General features: G+C 40.3%; 1 protein-coding gene across 1 annotated transcript in view; it reads left to right on the top strand.

The window, feature by feature from the left end:
* DYNC1H1 (dynein cytoplasmic 1 heavy chain 1) overlaps window positions 1–27,318 on the top strand; it is a 46,262-nt gene that overhangs the window by 1,267 nt on the left and 17,677 nt on the right. Inside the window, 43 exon segments of the mRNA XM_017728938.1 lie at window positions 2,093–2,217; window positions 2,813–2,986; window positions 3,212–3,467; window positions 4,364–4,550; window positions 4,627–4,898; window positions 5,008–5,235; window positions 5,720–6,796; window positions 7,119–7,298; window positions 8,220–8,369; window positions 8,619–8,765; window positions 8,912–9,052; window positions 9,185–9,361; window positions 9,474–9,584; window positions 9,667–9,786; window positions 10,007–10,246; window positions 10,774–10,929; window positions 11,300–11,413; window positions 12,586–12,607; window positions 12,610–12,689; window positions 12,768–12,977; window positions 13,359–13,505; window positions 13,732–13,898; window positions 14,586–14,759; window positions 15,429–15,594; window positions 15,675–15,863; window positions 15,945–16,133; window positions 16,805–17,087; window positions 18,410–18,510; window positions 20,013–20,172; window positions 20,439–20,682; window positions 20,874–21,057; window positions 21,544–21,756; window positions 21,927–22,165; window positions 22,276–22,432; window positions 22,819–23,046; window positions 23,337–23,567; window positions 23,679–23,819; window positions 24,059–24,292; window positions 24,891–25,097; window positions 25,202–25,323; window positions 25,695–25,860; window positions 26,100–26,263; window positions 26,541–26,670. Of these exon segments, the coding sequence (XP_017584427.1) occupies window positions 2,093–2,217; window positions 2,813–2,986; window positions 3,212–3,467; window positions 4,364–4,550; window positions 4,627–4,898; window positions 5,008–5,235; window positions 5,720–6,796; window positions 7,119–7,298; window positions 8,220–8,369; window positions 8,619–8,765; window positions 8,912–9,052; window positions 9,185–9,361; window positions 9,474–9,584; window positions 9,667–9,786; window positions 10,007–10,246; window positions 10,774–10,929; window positions 11,300–11,413; window positions 12,586–12,607; window positions 12,610–12,689; window positions 12,768–12,977; window positions 13,359–13,505; window positions 13,732–13,898; window positions 14,586–14,759; window positions 15,429–15,594; window positions 15,675–15,863; window positions 15,945–16,133; window positions 16,805–17,087; window positions 18,410–18,510; window positions 20,013–20,172; window positions 20,439–20,682; window positions 20,874–21,057; window positions 21,544–21,756; window positions 21,927–22,165; window positions 22,276–22,432; window positions 22,819–23,046; window positions 23,337–23,567; window positions 23,679–23,819; window positions 24,059–24,292; window positions 24,891–25,097; window positions 25,202–25,323; window positions 25,695–25,860; window positions 26,100–26,263; window positions 26,541–26,670 (8,403 nt within the window).

Below are 27,318 nucleotides of genomic sequence, written 5' to 3' on the forward strand. Positions count from 1 at the left end.
GTGGCACCGCTCCTGCGGCAGCCAGGCTACTGGGGAAGGGACCTTCTGGACGAGGCAGATAGCCGCTCTGAAACAGAACAAAAGCGCCAAAACCCCGGATAAAGGGGGAAGAAACACCCCTGGCCTGAATCGACCTGTAAAAAGTATCTTTTCATGGTTAATTAAGGAGTTCCTGTAACTGACAAACGAAGACGTGGACCTTGCCGTGCCTTTGTTTAGTTATCAAAGCCTGGTGGCCGTGCTGCTTGCGCTCGGAACGGCGTCAAATGCTGCATGTAATACTGCAGCTGAGCTGAGACTCTGGCTTGAGCGTCTTTGTTACTTTCATGCTGCTGTTACTATTTATTTTGAAAATGACTTGTCAACAAATCTGTTGCTAAATAGGCTCTTACTGTCACAGAATGCAGCCTAATGAACAGTGACAAAATACAGCTAGGTTTCATCAATGGTGCAGGCTTTTACTGTTAAACAAACCCCTGCGATCTGTAAATGGCTACCTGCCTGCCAGCATGAGCTTGCAGAATTCTGCTATTAAGCTTCTGGATCTCTGCTCCTGGTGTGCTGGTGGTTCTGTTCCTGTACATATCAAATCCTAATAAAGTCATACTTCATATTGCATTATTTAACATGTCAGCAGAAACAGTGTAACGTCCTGATATATGCCCTGCAGTTGCTGCACACATAGAGAAACATCAAGAAGGTTCTTCCATTCACTGTCCATTCATTGTAAACTTCAGATGTTGCTTAAAAGTACCCCATCTTTGTTAATTTTTTTGCCTATTTCTGCTGATTATCCTCCTCCTGCTGCTTCTAAAGTTTGAGACTTCTTTTTCAGTAGGGTTAATTTTCTAGAAGAGAACCAAAGAACAGCTGTCTATGAATTCCTGATGTGGTGTGTAATAAGATCTAAAGAAAACCATTTAATATTAATGCAGATGATTTCTGCATTTTGCTATGCCTGGATCATGCCTAGTTCAGGCTGGAAGTAATAAAAGATAGTGGTGATCCGTTATCTCTAGGCTTATGGCATAGATATTATATATTTATGCATAAAAAGAAATGGAGAGACTCATTATGTGTTTCAAAAGCCAAATACTAATTTATGATGCACAGAGACCATTTCTGTCCATGTCTTCTGGTTTAATAGCAGTTACTTGGGCAGAGTGGATTTTATGATTGCCATCCAGGTGTTCAGACTTAACAGATCTGAAACCTCCAGGAGCATATGGAGAGGTCTGACACTATTAAAAACAATGTTTTTATTATTGAAGCTTGTCCATGGACTACATGGCATGAAGTAGATTACTGATTACAAGTACAATAAAACAGAAGCCTTATTTCTGCATAATGAAAGCTGCTCTCTGGTATCACCAGCTCCCCAGCCTGCCAACAGCTCTCATATGGGTTCCTGTGGTCTTGAGTGCCATGTTGCTCTTTGACCAGGGTTCTGGTGCTTGGGGCCACAGATGTGACACCCTGAGGCTGTATCTCCTAAGGGCTAAACGAAATCAGAGCAGGACAGAGTCTGCTGTAATGTGTCCAGTGAGAGTGTGTCCCCCTACAGGGAGTAACCTTCTGCACTGAAATCACTGCATTGCAGCACGACTGCCTGCATCCCCAGCAATTACATCATCTGTGATGCACTGACTGTGCTAATGCCTGAGTACTTTCCATGGCTTGGCTTTTTGTTCTGTCAGATTTTTTTTTTGTTCAGAGACTTAATTTCCAAATCATTTTCAAAGTAGAAGTCTGAAAATACAAAGCCACCTTTGAAAGGAAAAAGCAGCTGTTTACTTCCTTACTGAAGCATAGTTGTCCTGGCAACATGTCTCAGCAAATAAATGCACGGTCTGTATTGCAGATTTCTCTCTCAGAATGAGTTAAAATTCACTTACTGAAATATTTTATTACTTTTTATAGCAACCTAAATCTTAGTGGAGTTTTGTTAAAAGACAGTGAACCCATTCTGCATCTGAGAGATATTGCAAAGCTACATTTGACCTAATTTAGTTAAGTTGGTGTGGAACTTAAAGGTTAGAAAATAGTCTGGTAATAGCAGAAGATGGTTGAGAAGGAGTGGCAAATGTGTTAGAAATTAAGTATTTCTTGCATACTATATTTTTTTGCAGAGGATGTGGGAGATGAAGGAGAAGAAGAAAAAGAGTTCATTTCCTACAGTATCAGCACTGACATTCATTATGGAATAAAGTCAAACAGGTGAATTAGTGAAATAGATCTTGACATTTCTACTCAATGTAAAACCACAAGCAGATGTACCTATTTTACCTACAAATTTACCTCTGGCTTACCTAGTCCTTTCAGGCAGTGTTTTTATTCAAGTGGGGCAATAGCTTTTCAAGGTAGAGGCTCTCATTAAAAAAGGGTGTGTCATGAGGCTGAAAGGAGTGGACCTAGGATTTCTATCTCTGGGGTTAAAGAAACAAAATTTTACTAATTTTGACATACATGCAACTGTCATGTACGCAACTTGAGTTCCATAATCTTTGGTTATGTCTGACTCTTATATATTTGTGACTTATCCTGAGGCATATTTGACTCTGGAGCTTTGTAAAATGTGTGTTTCTTTAGTGTGCCCTTACTTCAGAGTCCTTATTGATAGCTCAGCTTGTTTATTACCGAACAGTAAAGATGTATTGATTTGGAAGACTTGTGTTCAAGTCTCTTAGGAGAAAGATTGTGAAGTATGATGATGCAGGTTACCATTTGACTCCTGAACTTGCAGTTAGATTAAAGCTATTGTGTCATTTAAATTTCAGATGATTAGTTAGTAACTCTCTTCTCTGTTCCATAGCCTGGCGTTCATTAAACGTACAGCAGTGATCGATGCCGACAAACCAGTGTCTTCCCAGCTCAGAGTGCTCACTCTCAGTGAAGATTCTCCATATGAAACATTGCACTCTTTCATTAGCAATGCTGTTGCTCCCTTTTTCAAGTCCTATATCCGAGAATCGGGCAAAGCAGACAGGTAATTCAGTATAAATACTGCATTTCTGTGCTCATGAAGTAAAGTGTTTAATGATTTAAAAAAACCCCAAACAACAGTGACTCTTCAAGGTGAATCACTTGAATTGTTTAAGCACACAAACACATATGATGCTGTTGCTGCCTCTGGAGAAGCAGTTCAGGTCTGAATGCATTATGTATGGTTTTTGGTTTGGCTTCTTATATGGAAATGTCTGTGCTTTTTCAGGGATGGAGATAAGATGGCTCCTTCAGTTGAGAAAAAGATTGCAGAGCTTGAAATGGGCCTCTTGCATTTGCAGCAAAATATTGAAATTCCAGAGATCAGTCTGCCAATTCATGCGACCATTACTAACGTTGCCAAGCAGTGTTATGAACGTGGAGAAAAACCAAAGGTTACAGATTTTGGTGAGAAGGCTGAGGATCCATTGTTCCTCAATCAGTTACAGTCTGGAGTCAACCGCTGGATTAGAGAAATACAAAAGGTAACCAAATAAAGAACAGGAAAAGAAAAACAACTAAGTAATAAGAACTTCTATGTAGTACCGTGTATCTTCTTCATAGTTTACTGGTAAAATGCTGTTTCATGCAGGATACTCTGAAGATCTGAGACCAGGTTTCTCAGTCACCAGAAGACACTGGTCTAAATTAGGCTAAGCTTAGTCTAAACTTGGAATCTAGTCTAAATTGTTCTACAAATAGCCAAGACTATGACTGTTTTATACATATTGGAATAGACTCAAGTAACTGGCAGTAACCGTGAATTTTGTAACTATTCTTCAGATCTTTACATCAGATTGAGAGGAGCACATCTTACTGGCTTGTTTCATTACTTGCCCCTGGTCCATGCACAACCACTTCACAGTTGTTGCTGCAGCCCCATCTTGTAATCTCATACTTCTGCCTGTTACTTTTCAAAAGAACTGCTGTTCTGCTGGTGTTACTTAAAATTAGCATCTCAGATAGTACTCTGGGTTCGTTGCCTCTGTGTCCACAGTAAACACATATTGCTCTGGAACAGTTGTCTTTCCTTACCTGAGAGCATAAAACATTTGTTGTCTTGCCTGGCTCATCTGCTCTTAACCAGAATACAGACACTGCTCAGGAAAGCAGGCAGGTGACATTTTTAGGCTGTGCTGAAGATTGTTATGTGGGGGTTCTAAAACCGACCTTTAGGATCTCTGGAATTACACTCGTCATATGTTGCATGCAGTTCCTACACTTTTCAAAGAATAAGTGCCAAAACTCTGAGGTTGGGTTATTAAAACCTAGCGGTTGTTATGTGTTTCAATTATATTTAGTAACAGCAAGTTTTTACAATTGAAGCATATAAATTAAACTATTTTCTCCCTCCCTTCTCTTTCTCTCCATTACTTCGAAGGTGACCAAATTAGATCGAGATCCTGCATCAGGCACTGCATTGCAGGAGATAAGTTTCTGGTTAAATTTGGAACGGGCTCTGTACCGCATTCAGGAAAAACGTGAAAGCCCAGAAGTTCTGCTGACTCTGGACATTCTAAAACATGGCAAACGTTTTCATGCAACTGTCAGCTTTGATACAGACACAGGTAAAATACTTACTCAATGACATTTTTCACAAACGTCCTACTTTGGATTTGAAGGTTCAAAATCTTTTCCGTTTAGGTCTGAAACAGGCACTGGAAACCGTGAATGACTATAATCCACTGATGAAAGACTTTCCACTGAATGACTTGCTGTCTGCTACGGAGCTGGACAAAATCAGGCAGGCCCTTGTTGCAATATTTACCCATTTGAGAAAAATCAGGAACACAAAATACCCAATCCAAAGGGCATTGCGTTTAGTGGAGGCTATTTCAAGAGATCTGAGCTCTCAGCTGCTTAAAGTGTTGGGAACGAGAAAACTGATGCATGTTGCCTATGAAGAATTTGAAAAGGTGTGTTCATGGTTTTGTGAAACTGGTTGCTGTGGTTTTGCATTGGACAGTGACTTTCAGGAAGCATTTAATTTGGGAGCTAAAGTTCCTGTTCTAAAACTTTTTTCAGGTAATGGTTGCATGCTTTGAGGTATTCCAAACCTGGGACGATGAATATGAGAAGCTACAAGTTCTGCTGAGAGATATCGTGAAAAGAAAAAGGGAAGAAAACCTGAAGATGGTGTGGCGCATCAATCCTGCTCACAGGAAACTCCAGAGTCGTCTTGATCAAATGAGGAAATTCAGGCGTCAGCATGAACAGCTGAGGGCAGTCATTGTGAGAGTCTTGCGACCTCAGGTAATCTTGGTCGTTACCAAACAGAAAATCTGTGTGGCTTCTTCAAGAGTGTTACTATTACTTGAAGTTACCAACACAATAGTGACGTTCAGTTTCCATGTTTGCTTCCAAAACCAGTTTAGTTTTGAACCCTTGCTAATAGGCTTAGCTTTAATTCTGACTTACATTGCATAATACATGCTCATGTTAATAAACACAGCAAGTCTAGACATAATACAGAGGAGATTAATAAGTGTTTAAATCCTTGAACTTGGCTAAACCATGGTGGAAAATGAGCTTATGCTGCACAGTAACGGAAGTTTGTAAAGTAACTGTGCTACCCTATTCCTACTGGAAGTTAAATCTGAAGCATGACCGAAAGTTTATTAAGAATGTATCACTGATTGTTAGGGGGTTTTTGCAATGTTTTTAGAACCAACTGCATTTTGCTACTTCCAGGGAAATTCTGAAGTATCCAACTCACTAAACTGTGATTCTAATGTAGGTAACTGCTGTTGCCCAGCAAAATCAAGGAGAGGTACCTGAACCACAAGATATGAAAGTAGCAGAAGTCCTTTTTGATGCTGCAGATGCTAATGCAATTGAAGAAGTCAATCTTGCTTATGAGAATGTTAAGGAAGTAGATGGATTAGATGTTTCCAAAGAAGGTACAGAAGCCTGGGAGGCAGCAATGAAGCGCTATGATGAAAGAATTGATAGAGTTGAAACAAGAATAACAGCCCGTTTGAGAGACCAGCTTGGTACAGCAAAGAATGCCAATGAAATGTTCAGAATCTTCTCCCGGTTTAACGCCTTGTTTGTCAGACCTCACATTCGTGGTGCCATTCGTGAATACCAAACACAATTGATCCAGCGTGTGAAAGATGACATTGAGTCTCTTCATGACAAGTTTAAAGTACAGTACCCACAGAGTCAAGCGTGTAAAATGAGTCATGTTCGTGACTTGCCTCCTGTGTCTGGGTCTATAATTTGGGCAAAACAGATTGACAGGCAGCTCACTGCTTACATGAAGCGTGTGGAGGATGTCCTTGGCAAAGGCTGGGAGAACCATGTAGAAGGTCAGAAGCTAAAGCAGGATGGAGATAGCTTCCGCATGAAGCTCAACACTCAGGAGATCTTTGATGACTGGGCAAGAAAAGTTCAGCAACGCAACCTTGGCGTGTCTGGTCGCATTTTCACCATCGAAAGCACTCGTGTTCGAGGTCGAACTGGAAACGTCCTGAAACTGAAAGTCAACTTTCTCCCAGAAATAATTACACTTTCAAAAGAAGTCCGAAACCTGAAGTGGCTTGGTTTCCGTGTCCCACTAGCAATTGTCAACAAAGCTCACCAAGCAAATCAGCTCTATCCATTTGCTATTTCTCTAATTGAAAGTGTCCGCACATACGAGCGAACATGTGAGAAAGTAGAAGAGCGTAATACTATCTCACTGCTGGTCGCTGGCTTGAAGAAAGAGGTGCAGGCTTTGATTGCAGAAGGAATTGCACTTGTGTGGGAATCATACAAACTTGATCCATATGTACAGCGCTTGGCCGAGACTGTCTTCAGTTTCCAGGAAAAGGTTTGTGTTATCTTTCAAATTCTGCAGAATTTTTACATTTATAGTTCAGTAATGTGTGGTTATCCAAAAGTGTCATTGAACAGCTGAAAACCAGTTCTGCAGCTCTTGGGTTAAGCAGTTGATTGAGTCAGCACAAATTGATCAGCTGGATGGATCTTTTAGTAGTGCTAAAATTGGTATTAGCAGTGGTATTTTCATTTGATATTGCTAAAATTGATTGACTGCTGCATCCAAATAAAGGCATGTGATTAACTGTTACTGAGTAATTATTGTTTCCTTGATCTAACCTGTCAAACATCCCATTTTTCCTAAACTATCTCAGGTGGATGATCTGCTCATTATTGAAGAGAAGATAGACCTGGAAGTCAGATCATTGGAAACATGCATGTATGATCACAAGACTTTCTCCGAAATCTTGAACAGAGTTCAGAAAGCTGTGGATGATTTAAATCTTCATTCATACTCAAATTTGCCAATCTGGGTCAATAAGCTGGATATGGAGGTAGGTTGCAGATCAAGGAGTAGTATATGTGTAGAGGTAACGTTTTATTCAGGTGCAAAATATACTTCGATTATTCTCTTTTTAGTCACCCAGGGGAAAATTCTCATTCCCTGAAAATTTCAGTGTATTTTTGGTATGCAGAAGATGCAAGACCTGTGTTGGGGTTTTTTTGCTGTTGACTTTTGGGATCAGTTAATTCAAGGGGAGTTTTGTCTTTTGAAGAAAAAGGTTTGATACAGCTTGACTGCCTAAAAGATGCTGGGGAGCAAGGTAGATAAAGGGTGGTGGAAATTTGCTATTCTGGTAGCCATCATATTGTTTGGTTCTGCCTGTTAAGTTTCAGGTTATTGGTCACTAGGCCAACTTCAATACAGTTAAAAATGTTTCAGTATATTAAAGTCCATAAGGACCAGGAGAAGCTTTGAATTATATTCAGTGAAAATCTACCAAAACGCCTAAACCTCTTTAATCAGAGAATAGTTTGGCTTGCTAGGGACCTTAAAGATCATCTAGTTGCAGCCCCCATGCCATGGGCAGTGATGACACTGATTCAGTAGCTCAAAGCCCCATCCAGCTTGGCCTTAAACACTTCCAGGGATGGGGCATCCACAACTTCTCTGGGCAAACTGTTCCAGTGCCACACCACCATCACAGTGAAGAATTTTTTCCTAATACCTAATCTAAACCTCCTCTCTTTCAATTTAAAGCCATTATCCCCTGTCTTATTGCTACAAGCCCTAGTAAACAGTCCTTCTCCAGCTCTCTTCTGGTAAGCCCCTTCTGGTGCTGGAATGGCTTAGTATAGGAGCACTTGGTTCTTCGAGGTGCTAGAGTGTGCCTGGTGTCAGAATATATTGATAGCAAGGATCTTCATGCAGTGAATCTGCAGGTTTTTCCTCCAATGTGCCTTATTTTCTTTAGATTGAAAGAATCCTGGGTGTTCGTTTGCAAGCTGGACTGAGGGCCTGGACCCAGGTTCTTCTGGGACAGGCAGATGACAAAGCAGAAGTTGACATGGATACAGACGCTCCTCAAGTGAGCCATAAGCCTGGTGGTGAACCCAAGATCAAAGTAAGTTTTCCTGTGGGTTTTTTTTTTTCTTGAATTAGATTTTTTTCTTATTGTCAATTAATGCATAAATTATTTCTGAGCCTTATATGGGAGATAAATATTTCTTTTGCATCTGTTTTTGGAGAAATATTTTCCTCTTCCCATTTAAATGCAAGTTTATTTTTGAAAATTGCTTCTTGAAGTCCAAAATTCTTGTCTATATGCAGCAGTACCTGCCAGTAAAACTGGGTGTTTTTACTGTTTCTGCAGAATATTGTACATGAACTAAGAATAACCAACCAGGTGATATACTTGAATCCACCAATTGAAGACTGTAGATACAAACTTTACCAAGAAATGTTTTCTTGGAAGATGGTAATTCTGTCGCTGCCAAGAATTCAAAGTCAGAGATATCAGGTAAGTGTAACAAAGCGGTATCTAAGTCTGAGCAATTGCTTTCACCTTGTCATTAGTTGTCCTCAATATATTAGTGTGCTGCTCTAAAACCATACCTGAGTGCTCGGGAAATTCATGTATGTCACAAGTATAACTGTGATTCTTAGGTTGGAGTGCACTATGAGCTGTCTGAGGAAGAGAAATTCTATCGTAATGCATTGACAAGGATGCCTGATGGCCCTGCAGCTCTGGAGGAGTCATACTCAGCTGTCATGGGAATTGTGACTGAAGTGGAGCAGTATGTCAAGGTAGGAGGCTGAGAGGATATAATGGTACAGCTAAAATGAATGTGGACTTTCAGTTTTCCTGGGGGTTAGAGGGAAACACATCTTTTGGAATATCCTGGGGAAGTTCTGAACATTGTGAAATACCTCCATTAGGTTTGGCTGCAGTACCAGTGTCTGTGGGATATGCAGGCTGAAAATATATACAACCGTCTTGGAGAAGACCTGAATAAGTGGCAGGCCCTTTTAGTTCAGATAAGAAAGGCAAGAGGAACATTTGACAATGCAGAAACCAGAAAGGAGTTTGGACCTGTTGTCATAGACTATGGCAAGGTAAGAAACTGTAATTTTTTTTTGTGATAAATGCATTGAATTTCAGAATAGGTGTATAACAGAAAATAACAAGGGTGACAAATAACTGTTATGTAACATTATTCACTTGTAGGTACAATCAAAGGTGAACTTGAAGTATGACTCCTGGCACAAGGAAGTGCTTAGCAAATTTGGCCAGATGCTTGGTCAGAATATGACAGAGTTTCATTCACAAATTTCTAAGGTAAGAAAAGTCATAATTCCAGTTTTTCACTTTCAGATCAACTGTTGTAGAATGCTAAAACACTGATTTGTGCCCTTAACAGTCCCGTCAAGAGCTGGAGCAGCATTCCGTGGACACTGCTAGCACATCAGATGCTGTGACATTCATCACATACGTGCAGTCCTTGAAACGCAAAATCAAACAGTTTGAAAAGCAAGTTGAGGTATGTTTGTTGTCTTTTGCTAGTGGTTCTGACTTGTGGAAATGTCAGGCTTAGCTCTTAAGATGCAGCTTCATGATATTCAAGTTCTCTTAAAAACAGGCTTGAACTTCATATTCTGAAAAATCCTGTGAGCTTTATAGTGAGCATTTATTGAAGTATGTTTATTTAGTCTTGCAGCTTAAGTTTTGTCTTTTTAACTTAAAACCACTGTGTCTTGTAGCTTTATCGCAATGGTCAGCGCTTGCTTGAGAAACAACGGTTCCAGTTTCCTTCCTCTTGGCTGTACATTGACAACATTGAAGGAGAATGGGGTGCCTTTAATGATATCATGCGTAGGAAGGATTCTGCCATTCAACAACAAGTAGCAAATCTGCAGATGAAAATAGTTCAAGAGGATCGTGCAGTGGAGAGCCGAACAACTGACTTGCTTACAGACTGGGAGAAAACAAAGCCTGTAACAGTAAGTAGTGATGACTAATATTCAGTAAGTGTGGTAGATTTTCTGCATTCAGTAAGAAGTAGGGAGTTTGTTTTTATGCTTTTTTTGCAGTTTTTCATTTTAGGTGATAGTAGAAGTCTTTTTAAGGGTTATATAATAACCTGTTAGTGTGTTGATTTTTGGCAATAGTTGCAGCGGGAAATTTACCCTTAATACATGGGCCTCTGTTAGGTGCAGAAAAGTGAATGACTTCAGTGACTAATAGAGCTTTGTCTGAAACAAGTATATGTCAGAGGTATGCATGAAGGAGGATTCAGGAGCAAGCTGCTTTTTGCCTGTTTTTTTTTTCACCTGAAATGCTTTTTAGTAAAGCCAAAAACTGCATGTAAAAATGTGATAAGATTTACTGTGGACTAGTATGTTGCCTTACTGTCAGCAAAATGGAAAAATAATGAGACAAACTAACATTTATATTTAGTCCTCGCTTTTAACTTGCCTTCAGCATAACTGTAGGATTATTGGATTCATGTATCCCATGTAAACTTTAGGGAAACCTGCGTCCAGAGGAGGCTCTTCAAGCTCTTACCATTTACGAAGGAAAATTCGGCAGGCTGAAGGATGACCGTGAGAAGTGTGCGAAGGCCAAGGAAGCTCTGGAACTAACAGATACTGGACTGCTCAGTGGCAGTGAAGAGCGCGTCCAGGTACAACTTGCTCACACACTTTCTCGGCAGTTTGGGATAAAAATGTTTCAGTTCCATAATTTTCTCCCCTAGGAGAGTGACTTGTAGTGTGTGCTGTACTAACATCAGGGCATAATCTCCACACTGACTCAGTTCTAGCCTTCAGGGATTGTCTGTGATCTCTTCCTTAACTGTCTTATTCTTTTGAAACTATTATGTGACCTGAGATGGAAAAATCTCATCTTGGTCACTTGCTGTTGCAGTTCTGTTGAATTGGCAAGCTGTCTGAAGGTTTTTGATGGATTAGAAATATTTTGTTTAATTCACCCATGCTAATGACTTTGAAGAAATTAGGAATAACTGCTGATGTTTGATACGTTCTTTACTACAGGTAGCCCTTGAAGAGCTGCAGGATCTCAAAGGTGTCTGGTCTGAACTCTCTAAGGTCTGGGAACAGATCGATCAAATGAAAGAACAACCCTGGGTCTCAGTACAGCCTCGCAAGGTACTTCACTTTTGTGTACTTGAACAACACATGGCCTGTGGTTACCTGCCACAAATATATGCAAATTAGAAATTAGGCCTCTTGAGATAGACATGCTCAATTGTCAGTCTGGATCATTTTCAGTGTTTAGGTACCTTCTTCAGTTTCTCGTGTGTGGAGGGCTGGGAGCCCTTGGCACAAGAGCCCTCTGCACTCCCTTGGAGGAGAGAGGCCTCAGGGCAAAAAGACTTACCCCAGAGATAAGCAACGTTCCTCTGGGTCATGGTGACAAAGTGAACCACCCCCAGCATGCCTTGTTTCTATATGGTAACAGCCTGTACCCAGTTGGCTAGTTGGTTTCTACCCCACCCCCTGCCTTTCCCATAAAAGGCCCTATTTCTGCCCCTCAGTAGGGAGCCTTTGTCCCTGGCCTCCCCTTCACAGGGGCTGCTGGACAATTAAAGCTACCTCTGTGGAATTGCCAAATGGGGCTCCTGTCTCCCTGTCCCTGAGTTCACCTTGGGTGATTTCACAAAGAGCTGAATCACAAGAGCTGGAATCACTTGTAGCTGAGAAATTGCTACACTTGCTGAAATCCCCTGCTGCCCAGGGAGGCCTGCCACGGCCCCTGGAAGATGCTTTGCAGGACGCTCTCTAGGAAGGTCGCAGCACACCGGGTTGTCCACCCCCGGCTTTCTGGTAGCAATACTTGCGAGCATGTTTCTTCTGAGGCTAAACTAAATATTATTCACAGGATTGTCATAATTTAAGTAATCTTACAGGGGATTTATGCAGTTTCCATAGTTTTGAGATTGGACTGCATCTACAGAGAGGAAACTGCTGTTTTTAAATAGGCTGTTCGACCTCATTAGGGAAACTTCATTATACAGTCAGGTAAACACCATCAATTTTAGTTCCGTGCTCAGGCGGTAAAGAGTAGAAAGAACACTAAGCTATAAACTAACTGCCTGTGACAAGACTACATCATAAATCTCAGTCAGACCAATAAAATTACATTCTAGGCTGTAGAGTAACCACATCTTAGGCAAATACGGGTAACACTTAAAAGAGCTGTCCTGTTGCTAGTGTCTCTTTAGAGAGAGTTTTCTGTAACAAATATATAGGTAACTTGCATGGTTATGTGCATGGACTTGTAGAGAAAGATTTCATTGCTTTTATGTTACTGATAACAGCTTCGACAAAACTTCATCGCAGTTGTTTAAAAGGCAATTTCAACCGCTTGCGACAGTATGCTTCCTATGAGTATGTTCAGAGACTTCTGAAGGGCTACATGAAGGTAAGTTACACTCATTTCTGAAATGGATGTCTTTTATATTCAAGTTCAAAGATGTAATTGCTTCTTTGTCTTCTGTAGATAAACATGTTAGTTATCGAACTGAAATCCGAGGCACTTAAAGACCGACACTGGAAACAACTGATGAAGAGGCTTCATGTTAACTGGGTTGTCTCAGAACTGACCCTGGGCCAGATCTGGGATGTCGACTTACAGAGAAATGAAGCAATCGTCAAAGATGTTCTGCTTGTGGCTCAGGGAGAGATGGCTTTGGAAGAGTTCTTGAAACAGGCTAGTATCAGCTCTTGTATGTATGCATGTAATAGCAAATCAGAGAGCTGCTGTTAGGTGGCTACTTGTGTAGTAAACTTGTCACTCTAAGCTGAAGTAAGTGCCAAGACTCCATGAAATGCTGTGTTTTGGGCAACAGTTTAAAGCTATGGAAACTTCCTCTGATGAAACTCGCATTATTTGGGAAAAGCAATTCTTGGTAGTGACTGCAAGGACCCCACCTTGAACTGCATCATAGTCTCAATAAATATTAACAAAAGTTTGAGCGTAAACCCAGAATCTTTGGGTAAAAAAAATAAAATCTGATTACTCTATTTCAACTTTGTAACTCTGTTGGAGCAGAAATGATTGATGTCATACTTTAAACATCTTTTTCTTCAGATAAGAGAAGTGTGGAACACTTACGAGCTGGACTTGGTCAATTACCAGAACAAGTGTCGTTTGATTCGTGGATGGGATGACCTTTTCAACAAAGTCAAGGAGCACATTAACAGCGTGTCTGCTATGAAGCTGTCACCATACTACAAGGTAAAATGGAGAACAAAGCTAAAGAATTTTTGTGTATTTCTGCCTTTCCCTTTTATTTAGTTCAGATTTTTGTCATCAGGGACTATATTCACTGTTTAAAGTTGACCAACTGTTAATTGTATATGCATACTTTGTAACTATCAAAAAAATGTTTCCTCTAATAATTATTAGTAGTCAAACACTTGATAATATTAAAATGAATGTTAATGCAATGTTTAAACTTCAGGTGTTTGAGGAAGATGCCCTTAGCTGGGAAGATAAGCTGAACCGTATCATGGCACTCTTTGATGTCTGGATAGATGTCCAGAGGCGATGGGTTTACCTGGAGGGTATCTTTACTGGCAGTGCAGACATCAAACACTTGCTGCCTGTGGAGACCCAGCGGTTCCAGAGGTAACTTTTTAATTGTTTTGTTCTTTTCTTGCCTCCCTTGGAGCACCATGTGGGTAGGCCTGAAACTTCATGACTCACTGTAGCACTCTCCGAGTTGAAATACTGACTGCATTCTTATCTGGTCCAGCTGGATTACAGCTGCTGTAGATAAAAGTTCATCAAGCAAGGAGGTGCAACTATGAGAGAAAAAGGTTTATAGTAAACAGGCTGATGTGTAATTTTTAGAAGATGGTAGGGACTCAGGTGGTTTTCCTTGCTAGTTCATGTCAGCTACTTCAAGGGTTTTTCTGGCATTGTGGCTGCAACAATCAGGCTGATTTCTGTTGCTGCAGCCTTTAATCTCACCCCTTAAGCATTATTTACTTCCTCTCTTTTAAGTTGGTCTGATCACACTTACTCATTCGACACACTTCCAGTCAGATCAAAGAATCAGATTTATGCATCTCTTCAGGAAGTAAAGAAAAGTAGACCTTCTGCTCTGGAATTGGTAGATTGAACACTGCAAATAAGTTGCAAGTTGTGGGCTTGAGGTAGATAAAGAGGTATTTGGGGAATTTAGGGTTGTGTTCCCTAGAGCCTCTGCAGCCGTTAGAGGTGGAGTGGTCATTTAGAGATAAATAACTTTGGTGTTCTGCAGGCCTGTGGTTACTGAGTTTGCACTAATGTATTGTGTTATTTTACTTGCAGCATCAGCACTGAATTTTTGGCACTTATGAAAAAGGTGTCCAAATCTCCACTTGTGATGGATGTTCTTAACATTCAAGGTGTGCAGAGATCATTAGAGAGACTGGCAGACTTACTTGGGAAGATACAGAAAGCACTGGGAGAATACTTGGAAATGATAAGAAGTTGACTCTTGAAGTAATCTGATGTTTCTGTGCAGGAATTGGTGTACTGCTCTGTAAAGCCTCTGCCAGTTCTGTGTTGCATATGCATGAGATGTTACAACCATTTACAGATTTAGTTATAGCTACTTCTCAGGAAGTGGGACTAAAACTTCCCTTATTTGCCCATCTGTGGCTGGTTGCAGGATGTGGATATTGTCTAAGGAGCTATTGCAGTTGATTTCTGCAAACTTAAGAGGTTCTTCTGCCATTTGATTCAAGGACAGTGTCTAAATTGTCACAGTCCAGTATTTAGGTCATTGATTTTGACTTACCTGTAGTCCTCAACTAGTTTGTCACTTAGCATAAGATAATAAGGGTGAGGAGGGTACTGAGTGGGAGTTCTCCCTGGCTGGTAGGACAGTTCAATCCCAAACTCTACTTTGGGTATTTCAGAGATGGATAAGTAAAGAAAATGATCCGCAATATGGAGCGTGGATACGCTTCCATATGGTACAGACCATTTGAACTTAATGATAGCACTGAGGTATAACTGCTGGCAAATTTGTGGTTCATGCAGTCTTGCAATGTTGGGACAATGGTTGTCAATTACTTCTGTTAGTAGTGGCCATGGATGAATCATAAATCATAAATTAAAAATGATAGTTGGAGTTCTGATACAGATCTAATTTTATGTGATTAATAGGTTCTACTTTGTTGGTGATGAAGACTTGCTTGAAATCATTGGAAACAGCAAAAATGTTGCTAAGTTGCAGAAACACTTCAAGAAAATGTTTGCTGGAGTTTCTAGCATTATTCTCAATGAAGACAATTCTGTGGTTCTTGGGATATCCTCACGTGAAGGAGAGGAGGTATAGCTGCAGTATTTCTTTCTAAATAAAATTCTGAAAATAAGGGAATGTGGACTGACTTAAACTTTTAATTCTTGCAGGTGCTGTTCAAAACACCTGTCTCCATCACAGAACATCCCAAGATCAATGAGTGGCTCACTCTTGTTGAAAAAGAAATGAGAGTGACCCTTGCTAAATTGCTTGCGGAGTCTGTTACTGAAGTAGAAATCTTTGGAAAAGCAACTTCAATTGATCCAGCAGTCTACATCTCTTGGATTGACAAATACCAGGTATTAATGTGGAACACTTCAATATGCTTCAGTATGTTACTTTAGCAAGGAAAACTGTCTGATGAGGTTTTTTTTACACAGGCTCAGCTTGTTGTACTGTCAGCCCAGATTGCATGGTCTGAGAATGTGGAGTCAGCCCTCAATGGTGGAGGTGGAGACAACAGTCCTCTCCAGTCTGTCCTAGCCAATGTTGAGGTCACACTCAACGTCCTGGCAGACTCTGTGCTGATGGAGCAGCCACCCCTTCGCAGAAGGAAACTGGAGCACTTGGTAAGTAAAAACCTTTCATCTCTGGGGTTTACAGGTGAGCATTTTTTAATTTTAATGAACAAGTTGATCAGTCGAATTACTATTCCTCTAGGAAAAGGTTTTGTGCGATTTAAGCAATTACATTAAGGCCTGATCCTTAATGTAGGGGTGGTAGTTTTTCACTCTAGTCAGCTTAATGCCTGATAGCATATTACAGACTAGCTCAGTGAATTGACCTTCAAACTGGATCTTCCAGGTATAGAAGTTACTGATTTTTTCATTCAAATCTGAAATACATCGTTAAGCTGGTTATTATTGTAACTATGATATGCTTTTGTTTTTAGATAGGGATTGGGGGTGGGGGGAGAGTTAAAATCATCCTGGGTTATTTCTAGAGGGAAATACCTGATTTCTGGCAAGTAAAATACTGAGTTCAGTAGTGTAACAGATTAACAGGCTAACGGGACCAGAGTGCTTTGCTGTAAACTAGGAAAGTCATTAACAGTAGGCAACATGGTTAGTTTTGGCTTTGTAGCAACAGATTTTAAAGCAGAGGCTGGTTTTAGGTCATGATTTCTAAGTGATGGCAATTCACTGTGCCAATCTGAGAAGCTGTAGGAGTCCTGTCTTTATTAGCCTGTCTTTATTGGCTTGTATTGCTGTGGTCTTAAGGAGTTACCTTCATTCTCCAGATCACTGAGTTGGTGCACCAGAGAGATGTTACAAGATCACTGATCAAAAGCAAGATCGACAACTCCAAATCTTTCGAGTGGCTGAGCCAAATGCGGTTCTACTTTGACCCAAAGCAGACAGATGTGTTGCAACAGCTCTCCATTCAGATGGCAAATGCCAAATTCAACTATGGTTTTGAGTACCTCGGGGTTCAGGATAAGCTGGTACAGACTCCTCTCACTGACCGCTGCTACCTGACAATGACACAAGCCCTGGAGGCAAGACTTGGAGGATCACCATTTGGTAAGTTTGTGAGACAAGTGTATAAAATTCTTACCTTCTCTAATACGTATGAGAATGAGTGGTTTAGGTCACTTAAAGAATCACCAGTGAGGTATCAGCAAAGGTAGGTTTAATATGAATTTGTAAAAGCACAACAAATTCTATGGCAAGATTCATTCTATTACTGTATTGATCAAGCACACAAGGAAAAATCTGATTAAAAGCAATCTGGGATGGTTTATGTGGAGACTAGGGACACAAGGATAAGCAGGGATAACAGTAAGGGATGCAGAGGGGTAAGAAAAACTACCATTGGGTCAAAAGGGTCAGAGTGGACTCCCTTGCCAAACTTAGCTTCAGACTGGATCAAGTTTAGGTCTGAAGGATTTAGCAGTATTTCATTACTTAATCAGTACAATAATAGCAGTACTTGAACAATTGATTAATTTAAAACAAAATTATTCAGTAGGATTTTCTGTAAGCAGAGCAGTAACTTGACAAAAAGTTTTGCTTAATTATAGACCTAAATTGGCACACAGACATGAAGTATGTGCAAAGGTATACCTATGAAAAATTCCCCTTGAATTCAGTGGATGGCTTTGCATCTCTCCACAAATGAAGGGTTGGGTCTCAAGGAGTGGGGGGTATCAGCCCAAGTTCAGTTGTCAGCTTTCAATGGCAATCCTCCATTGCAAACTGGAGAGATCACAAGCTCCAAGAGGCATCCCACAATCCTGGTCACAGCCTGCTGCAGTCCAGGAGATCTCAGAGGGTCTTAGGACCACTGTTTATAGAGTTGCAAAATTATTGGCTTTAGTCATCACTAAATTTCCGTCCTGACCACAATCCGAGTTGGTTACTAGAATGTTCCTTGAAAAGTCCAACAACAAAAATATTACTCTACTTGGTCTGTTGTTCAGACAGAAAAAATGTAAGTCTCAAGGCTATGAATTGAAAAACAGGAGCTCATTAGACAACAGATGTTGTGGGAGCAGACAGGGTTTCTGATAAGCTCAAGGGGAGCTAACTGGTGCCGTTAATGTAGGCCAAGGCCTAACAAGCATTCCTGAGACTGTAGTGTGGCCTGGGATGGGGTTTAAGGGGTGGAGTGGGGAAAGGATGTGCACTCCCACAATACAGTGTTAATGTAAACATGCAAAACACTTATAACTAAGATACCAAAGAACAAAATGGTGTTTCGGGGGAAGTTGGAACAGTTTTAGATTTCAGTTGAACCCTCTTGAACAGGCACCTTCAGAATCCGCATGCTGGCAGATTGCATGAGTTGGCAGTGCTGCTCAGATGATAAACACTAAAGTGTGTCCATCCCATTTCAAAAACAGGTCCTGCTGGTACTGGTAAAACAGAATCTGTTAAAGCTCTTGGGCATCAGCTTGGCCGCTTTGTGTTGGTTTTCAACTGTGATGAAACATTTGACTTCCAGGTAAGCTGTTTGATTGAAACAATGTAGTCTTCATTAACAACCAGTAGGAATCTCTTCAGAACTCCGAAACAGCCAGCAGTGTTTATTTTCAAGGTGATTATCTGTAAGTCTTAACTGAGCTGGTGTCTATGGGTCATATAGAACCTCTGTAACAAAAAAATGCCTAAAGCAGAAGTGGGGCAGAACACTGCTAGAGCAGAGGTTCTGGGTTTTTTGAACAGGTAGTTCTGTAACAGCAAATGGAGGGAAAGGAAGTACAAGGCAGGGGCTTAAGACTGGTTTTAGGAAAGTAACTTTAAACTATGTAGTTTGCATTGATAGTACTGGTTTAATGAGGAACAGATGGGAGTGTGAGACTGCTGAAGTAGCTGCACTTTACCAAATTATCCTTTGCAACACAGATGTGCAGTTTATCTCATCATGTGAAGAATTCTTCAGAACTAAGAAAATTTATCCAGATATTTGAAGATGAATGACATCTTCAAACTGAGAACCAGATGAAATGATTCTGTAAACTGTAACACAGCAAATTGTCTCCAAATGAAAACTTTGGTCAAGTGTAGAGATAAAAAATAATGTAAAACATGGACAAGGAATCACTGAACTTTTCAGACTCTGCCAGGTTGGCCATGTGTGGGCTTTTTTCTGTACAGCTGTATTTTGACCAGATCAGGATTCCATTAAGCCAGCATTTGGCTCACAGGGGTGACTGTAAGAAAATGCCTAGGGAGTATAAAAATCACCAATAATGTGATCCTTCCTTGCCCCAGCTCCCTTCCTCCCTCTGGCAGTTAAGAGGATCAGGAGTCCCACTGGAAAAGTGTTAACTCTGTTCATGCTCCAGTGAACGTTTCTTCATGTACTATTTCTCCCCTTCAATCCACTTGCACACTTGGTTCTATAACATCTTTACCAAATTGTTCTACTGTGCACTATTACTATGCACTTCATGAAAAAGCACCTTCTTTTTGTCTTTTTTTAATGATTCCTATGTTCTTGTAGTAGAAAAGACAGTGAATAATTTATTCCTATTCATCTGAAACCAGTAGATTCTAGACCTCCATCATATTCCCTCATGTTGCCTTCTACAGAATCTTACCTTAAAGGTTGTTCTTTATGTGGAAAGGTTATCATACTCTGGCCATTCAATTTCCTCTTCTGAAATGTTTTGTAGTTCTTATATCCTCCTTGTGATAAAGGACTAGAACTGCACCTGATGTTATTGGTATCAGCAGACAAAACATTATGCAGTGGACTTAGTTTGCCTGTTTTGGAACACACTGCAGTACAGTATGGAGTAATAAGAGAGCTATGGTTGTCCTCTGTGGTTCTGTGAAGCAGTGAAAGCTGAATGTCAGAACCCTTTCATAACTCTACAATACTACAAATACAGTACCCTACAATTAAACACAGCTTCTTCCTGCCTTGGATGCATTGTGTAAAGTGCTCTTCTCTGCTTCCTTTGACGATGCAATTGAGTGAATTTTCCCCTCTTCGTGCAGGCAATGGGGCGCATCTTTGTGGGACTTTGCCAAGTGGGTGCATGGGGCTGCTTTGACGAGTTCAACAGACTGGAGGAGAGAATGCTCTCTGCAGTTTCACAGCAAGTTCAGTGCATCCAGGAAGCATTGCGAGAGCATTCCAACCCCAACTATGACAAGAGTATGTAATTCTTTTCTAACATCCTTCATGCTGTTTTGTTGCTAAGCTACATTTCTTGCAAATAATGCAAGGATGAAGCTATTTTATGTCAAAGCTTAAATATTTGATGTAACTTTCAGTTGGTAGAAATTTATATTGTTTGAGTTGCAGTATTGGAGAACCTGCTGTCCATTACTGTAGGAAACTAAAATAGGATAAAGTATGACTTCAGTTCTCAGAGTGATTGATTACTGACTCAGGTATAACTAAATACACTCTCTTTTCAGCTGCAACACCCATTACCTGTGAACTGCTGAACAAACAAGTCAAAGTGAGCCCTGACATGGCAATCTTCATCACCATGAATCCTGGCTATGCAGGCAGATCTAATCTGCCTGACAATTTGAAGAAGTTGTTCCGTAGCTTGGCAATGACAAAACCAGACCGTCAGTTGATTGCCCAGGTCATGTTGTACTCCCAGGGTTTCCGTACAGCTGAAGTTCTTGCCAATAAGATAGTACCATTCTTCAAGTGAGTAACAAGTTTGGCTTCAGTCAGTAACAATAGAACTTACAGTTCAAAGCTATAATCTTTGCAACTCACTAAGCATATTGTGCAGCAATCATTTCAAGCAAAAGTTTCAAGTAAAGAATGATATTTACTGAGTATTATGTTGGTTCATACTGAGAATCAAATTGTATTTTGCCTCTTTTGCTTCTTAGGCTTTGTGATGAACAGCTGTCCTCCCAAAGTCACTACGATTTTGGCCTGAGAGCACTGAAGAGTGTGCTGGTTAGTGCAGGTAATGTGAAGAGGGAGAGAATTCAGAAGATAAAGCGGGAGAAAGAAGAGCGTGGTGAAGTTGTTGATGAGGGAGAAATCGCTGAGAACTTGCCAGAGCAAGAGGTAATGTGTGTGCAAAGTCTCTGCTTCTGTGATAGATGATGCACACTAAACAAAGAAATTAACCCTTCAGTGTTTACCATTTAATATTAAGCCATGTGAACAAAGTAATGTTAGTTACCAAAGGTAATTTGATAGCTTAGAAGCACCAAGTTAAACATGTTTTCCAACTCCCTGAATTGTAGTGAAAAATTCATTCCTATGAGGTGGTGCTTATGACACTTATTGCTGCTCAGCATCTCAGCAATTAATGCCAGAAGCATATTGAAGAGACATGAGAAACCAGACTTGCATAAACTGAAAATCAATAGGAAGTCATTGGGTAGTTCCGAAGTTGAAACCCTGTCAGTGGTTGTTTTGACTGAGACTGCCCTGGTCTGGTACCTAATCAGTTAAGTATTTAGTGAAGTATTCCTTGTCAAACACATTTGGTGAAGTGAACTTAACAAAAAAATCTTAAATGAAATGTGTCTCACTCTCTCTCTGCAGATTCTGATCCAAAGTGTATGTGAAACTATGGTACCAAAGCTGGTTGCAGAAGACATTCCACTGCTGTTCAGTCTCCTTTCTGATGTATTCCCTGGAGTACAGTATCACCGTGGAGAGATGACAGCCTTGAGAGAGGAACTTAAAAAAGTGTGTCAGGAAATGTACCTTACCTATGGTGATGGAGAAGAAGTTGGTGGCATGTGGGTTGAAAAGGTAAAATCTAAAACTGAAAATGTGGAATTGAAGTTTATGTATAAGACTAAATTTACTTTTATATTATGAAAGGTGGAAAGCTTTTAAATTTTTGTTGTCTTAAACAAACAATACCTAAAAGCTTAGATTAACTGCTGAAGTTAATTGGTACGTTATTTCTTGTGTCACAGGTTCTTCAGCTGTATCAGATTACACAGATAAATCATGGTTTGATGATGGTTGGTCCCTCTGGAAGTGGAAAGAGCATGGCTTGGAGAGTACTTCTGAAGGCCCTTGAACGTCTGGAGGGTGTGGAAGGTGTCGCTCACATTATAGATCCAAAAGCAATCAGCAAAGATCACCTCTATGGTACTTTAGATCCAAACACCAGGGAATGGACAGATGGCTTGTTTACCCATGTCCTGAGAAAGTAAGTCTTTAATAGTACAAATGCAAAATGGCTGGTACATTTGTGCCAAGGATAATCTCGCCTTACTGAGTCTTAATTCTCTACTTCAATGACTATTGCCTTTAATATAGAATCATAGACAACGTGAGAGGTGAACTACAAAAACGCCAGTGGATTATCTTTGATGGTGATGTAGACCCTGAATGGGTTGAGAACTTGAACTCTGTTTTGGATGACAACAAACTTCTGACTCTGCCGAATGGAGAACGTCTCAGCCTCCCACCAAATGTAATGTTACTTTTTTTACATTGTGCTTATGTGCTGTATATAAGCTTGTTAGTTTAATTTAGTATTTACTAGTGTTGTCCCTCTTTCTCACCACAAGCAAAGTAATACTGAGTTCAGATTGTGGTTTGCTGGAGTAAGGAGTTTATGTGGAAACATTTCATGTTACACTTACTCTGACCCTGTAAGACAAAATGTGAATTAAGTCTTACGGTAAATGTCAATAATGATGAACTTACTTTAGGACAGTATAATGCTGATGCTGATTATTCAGTGTCTAAATGCGAATTTGCATATTTTAAAAGGTCTCTGTTTTTTCAGGGAAAGGGTTTGTATTGTTTTGCTCTTGATTGGCTGTTTTAAAGTCATTTTAAATTTCTGTCTTTCAGGTGCGTATCATGTTTGAAGTACAGGATCTGAAATATGCCACTTTGGCTACTGTGTCAAGGTGTGGTATGGTCTGGTTCAGTGAGGATGTTCTCAGTACAGACATGATATTCAATAACTTCCTGGCCAGACTCAGAAGCATTCCTCTGGATGAAGGTGAGGAGGAAGCTCAGCGCAGGCGAAAGGGCAAAGAAGATGAAGGAGAAGAAGCAGCATCCCCAATGTTGCAGGTATAACTTGAATTACATTATGAGATTAAGTAGTAAAAATGCTTGTGTCGCAGGTACACCATATGTAGAATTTATGACAGCCTATCATAGAAAAGCTGACTTCCTCTTTACATATTTTTTCTTTTTCTGGTTGGTTTTTTTTTTGTTTGTTTGTTTGGGTTTTTTTTGGTTGTTGGTTTGGTTTGGTTTTTAAATATGAAGCATTTCAAACCTTAAACAAAATCATTTCTTTCTGCCTGGTAGTCAAATGAGAAGCAAATGCTTTGAGCAGTGTTTGTCTCCCCCAACAGATTCAGAGAGATGCTGCAACAATAATGCAGCCATATTTCACATCCAACGGCCTGGTAACCAAGGCACTTGAACACGCTTTCAAGCTGGAGCACATTATGGACCTCACCCGCCTGCGCTGCCTCGGCTCTCTGTTCTCCATGCTGCACCAAGCTTGCCGCAACGTGGCCCAGTACAATGCCAACCATCCCGACTTCCCGATGCAGATAGACCAGCTGGAGCGTTACATCCAGGTAAATGCAATCTGCTGTTAAGTGACTCCTGGTTTTGCCTAGATTTGAGTTACTCATTGAGTTTCGTTCCGTTACTCTCAAACCAATAGCTGCTGTTGCTGCTTCTTACAGAGGTACCTGGTCTATGCAATACTATGGTCTCTTTCTGGAGACAGTCGTTTGAAAATGAGAGCAGAGCTGGGAGAATACATTAGGAGAATCACCACTGTGCCACTGCCAACTGCACCCAACATACCTATAATTGACTATGAGGTAAACATTTCTTGTACTAGAAGTGTTGCTCTTTCATTTTCTTAAAAGCTTGCTTTAGATTTTGAAGACAAACCTGGAGAATAAACTGCTAGACTGTTTTAAATTTTGCAGTTTCACAGTTCAGCAAACAAGCTGCTTGTTTAAATAAACACATCAAATTTGACGTCACTTTAAAAAATTAATTAAGGTTTAGCTGGATTCCTGTCCTAAAATGTCTGATCATGTTTTTGTGCTCCTAGGTGTCCATAACAGGTGAATGGGTGCCATGGCAATCCAAAGTTCCTCAAATTGAAGTTGAAACACACAAAGTTGCAGCTCCTGATGTTGTAGTGCCAACCCTAGATACAGTTCGGCATGAAGCATTGCTGTACACTTGGCTGGCAGAGCACAAACCTCTGGTGCTCTGTGGCCCACCAGGCTCTGGAAAGACCATGACCCTCTTCAGTGCTCTCAGAGCTCTGCCTGACATGGAGGTACACAAGAGAGAGAGAGTGTGTGTGTGTGTATGTGTGTGTGTGAATTACAGAGTAGTAGCAAGTCTTTAATCTTCTTAAGATTAAAGATAGCATGGAAATTATTTCCTAGCCAGAACTCAGTGGTAGCTTCACCTCAGTCAGTCATGTGTATATATAGCAAAAAATAAAAATCATGTTGAGGAGAATACAAATTCGTTTCTCAAGTTCCTTAGCCTAAAACTGCTTTCTTTGTTTGCCATTTTAGTAACAGAGGAACATTGCTGCATTCAGTATTTAAAAACCTGTGCAATTGTTTGAGTAGCTCTCATCCTTCTGTATATTTAGGTGGAATAACAGTTACATGAGGCCGTGATATTCAAAATACAGGGTTGGGCAAGATGCACTGCTGCATGGTAAATGGAGAACCTACAGTGGGAAGCAAAGAGTATATAGGCTGTATATACCTGTATATTTATGGTAATATACCTGTAATGTGGATGGTAGATATATTTCCACTGCGAACAGCTGAACATAGCTGTTTTCAGGACTCTTGATACGCTCTCTTTCAAGCCTTAGTGTATTTTAATTTTTTTTTTTTCACTGTTCTCTTTTTAAGGTGGTTGGACTCAACTTTTCAAGTGCTACCACTCCAGAACTGCTGTTGAAAACTTTTGATCACTACTGTGAATACAGGCGTACCCCTAATGGAGTGGTGCTGGCTCCTGTGCAGTTAGGAAAGTGGCTGGTGCTGTTCTGTGATGAAATCAACTTGCCAGATATGGATAAGTATGGCACACAGAGAGTCATATCCTTCATTAGACAGGTTTGTTTTTCTTTTTAAGCAACTGTAAACTGTATCACAACAGCTACTTTTAGGGGAATACAATGTTCCACTGATTTGATTTTATTTTTACTATTTTGTTCCAGATGGTGGAACATGGAGGATTCTACCGTACATCTGACCAGACCTGGGTGAAACTGGAGAGAATTCAGTTTGTTGGTGCATGTAATCCACCTACTGATCCTGGAAGAAAACCTTTATCACACAGGTAATGTGTCTAGTAGATTCTATATAACAACAGAATCAGAGTCAAAACTGAAGCATTGATTTTGTAATCTGTTCTTAATACACTTGTTTAGCAACAGCTGTGCTGAAATCGTGTTCCTTGCTTTTGCACTACCTGCTGCTTGGTTCTTATCATGACAGCCAGGCAGCAGACTCAGTGTTAGGCTGTTGAATCACCTATCTGAAACACTTCAGAATACTTTTTGGTCCAAGTCATTAAGGAGCAATCAAACCAACTGCAGTTACTGATGATGATTTTTGAAGCAAGGAGTTACTTAATTTTGGCAAAAGATAATGAAGAGAATACAGATTGTAATTTGACTTTCTGTACTGTGTAATTTGCTAATCTTTCAGATTTTTACGACATGTTCCTGTGGTTTATGTGGACTATCCTGGACCAGCTTCACTTACTCAAATATATGGAACATTCAATCGTGCAATGCTGAGGCTGATCCCATCACTTCGCACATATGCAGAACCTCTCACTGCTGCTATGGTAGAATTCTACACAATGTCTCAGGTAACTAGTTAAGTGCAACTCCAGACTCTAGTTAGAAGGCTTCCTTTTATGCTGAATCATTTAACATGCATTGTTTACCTTTCACATGGATAATATGTGTACAGTACTCAACCAGTTACTTGAGTTCTGGCAAAAATGACTAAATTATGCTGTCAGCATAATACCTTGCAATGCCAAGGCCTGTACAAAAATATGGTGCAATTTTGAGATAAAGTAACTAATTAAGTTTAAATTTTTAGGAGAGATTCACTCAAGACACGCAGCCACACTACATCTATTCACCTCGTGAAATGACTCGGTGGGTGAGAGGTATATTCGAAGCATTAAGACCACTAGAAACCTTACCAGTTGAAGGCCTTATCAGGATTTGGGCCCACGAAGCCTTACGTCTCTTCCAGGACAGGTAAAATAATTGTGAGTTGGGGAGGCAAAACCATAAAGAGTCGAAAATTAATTCTCCCTATTCCTTGCCAACTTTCATTAGAAGATCAAACTAAAGTGTGCTTCATGTTAAATAGCTGGAATGCCAATGAGAATATTTCCCTTCACTCCAGCTTGACTCTCTTGGGAGTTGTATCTGTACAAAGCAGAAATATACTTCAGTCACAGTGCTTCCACGTGGTGTGATTATATCTTCCCATTACAGAGGACTGTACTCACTGGCTTACTTCTTTATCCAGACTTGTGGAAGATGAGGAGAGACGCTGGACTGATGAGAACATTGACATGGTTGCTCTGAAACATTTCCCCAACATTGACAAAGAAAAGGCTATGAGCAGACCTATCTTATACAGCAACTGGCTGTCAAAGGCAAGTAAAACTTTTTAAAAAAAATTTTAAATAGGTTGGATGCAACTCATCATCTGAGTGATGCAGCTGTTATGACTGTATTAAAATGATAATCAGTGTCCATCATTTTGTTAAATTGATCTCCAGTAAATTTTTACTGTGATTATCTGTGAGCTTTGCCACAAAGTTAATAGCTGTTATGCGAGGGATGCTATTGTAAGAGTTACCATGGGATGTAAAGGCAGTATTAAATAATATTTCTCAAGAATAGTGTGACACTACCAGGTGACAGTTATTCCTTATGGAATCGCTTGGATAAGGCAGTGACCCTTGAGAAATACTGGTATTACACATTTTCTGGTGACCTATTTCTTGTAATCTGAAGTGATCCATCTGGGCAGTCCATACAAATCCAGTGGGTTGAGCCAAAAGTCCACCTGGCTTGCTACCCATCTCTGACCAATAGTAAGTGACTAGGAAAGGCTGTTTAAAATAAATTGGGGAAGGGAGTAAGTCTGTAGTGCTACTTCCCAGTGTCTTTGGTAGCTGGCAGCACAGGCTTAGCCTGTGATAGGTTCAGTAGATACAGTGTTTAAACCCCATGCTGCTATCTGTGACACTCTAGGCAGTGGACATGTTCCTGTGCAAGTTAAATGAGTATAGTATTCT

This window comes from Corvus brachyrhynchos, unplaced genomic scaffold (genome assembly GCF_000691975.1).
Source record: "Corvus brachyrhynchos isolate BGI_N302 unplaced genomic scaffold, ASM69197v1 scaffold1, whole genome shotgun sequence".
Lineage (NCBI taxonomy): Eukaryota > Metazoa > Chordata > Aves > Passeriformes > Corvidae > Corvus > Corvus brachyrhynchos.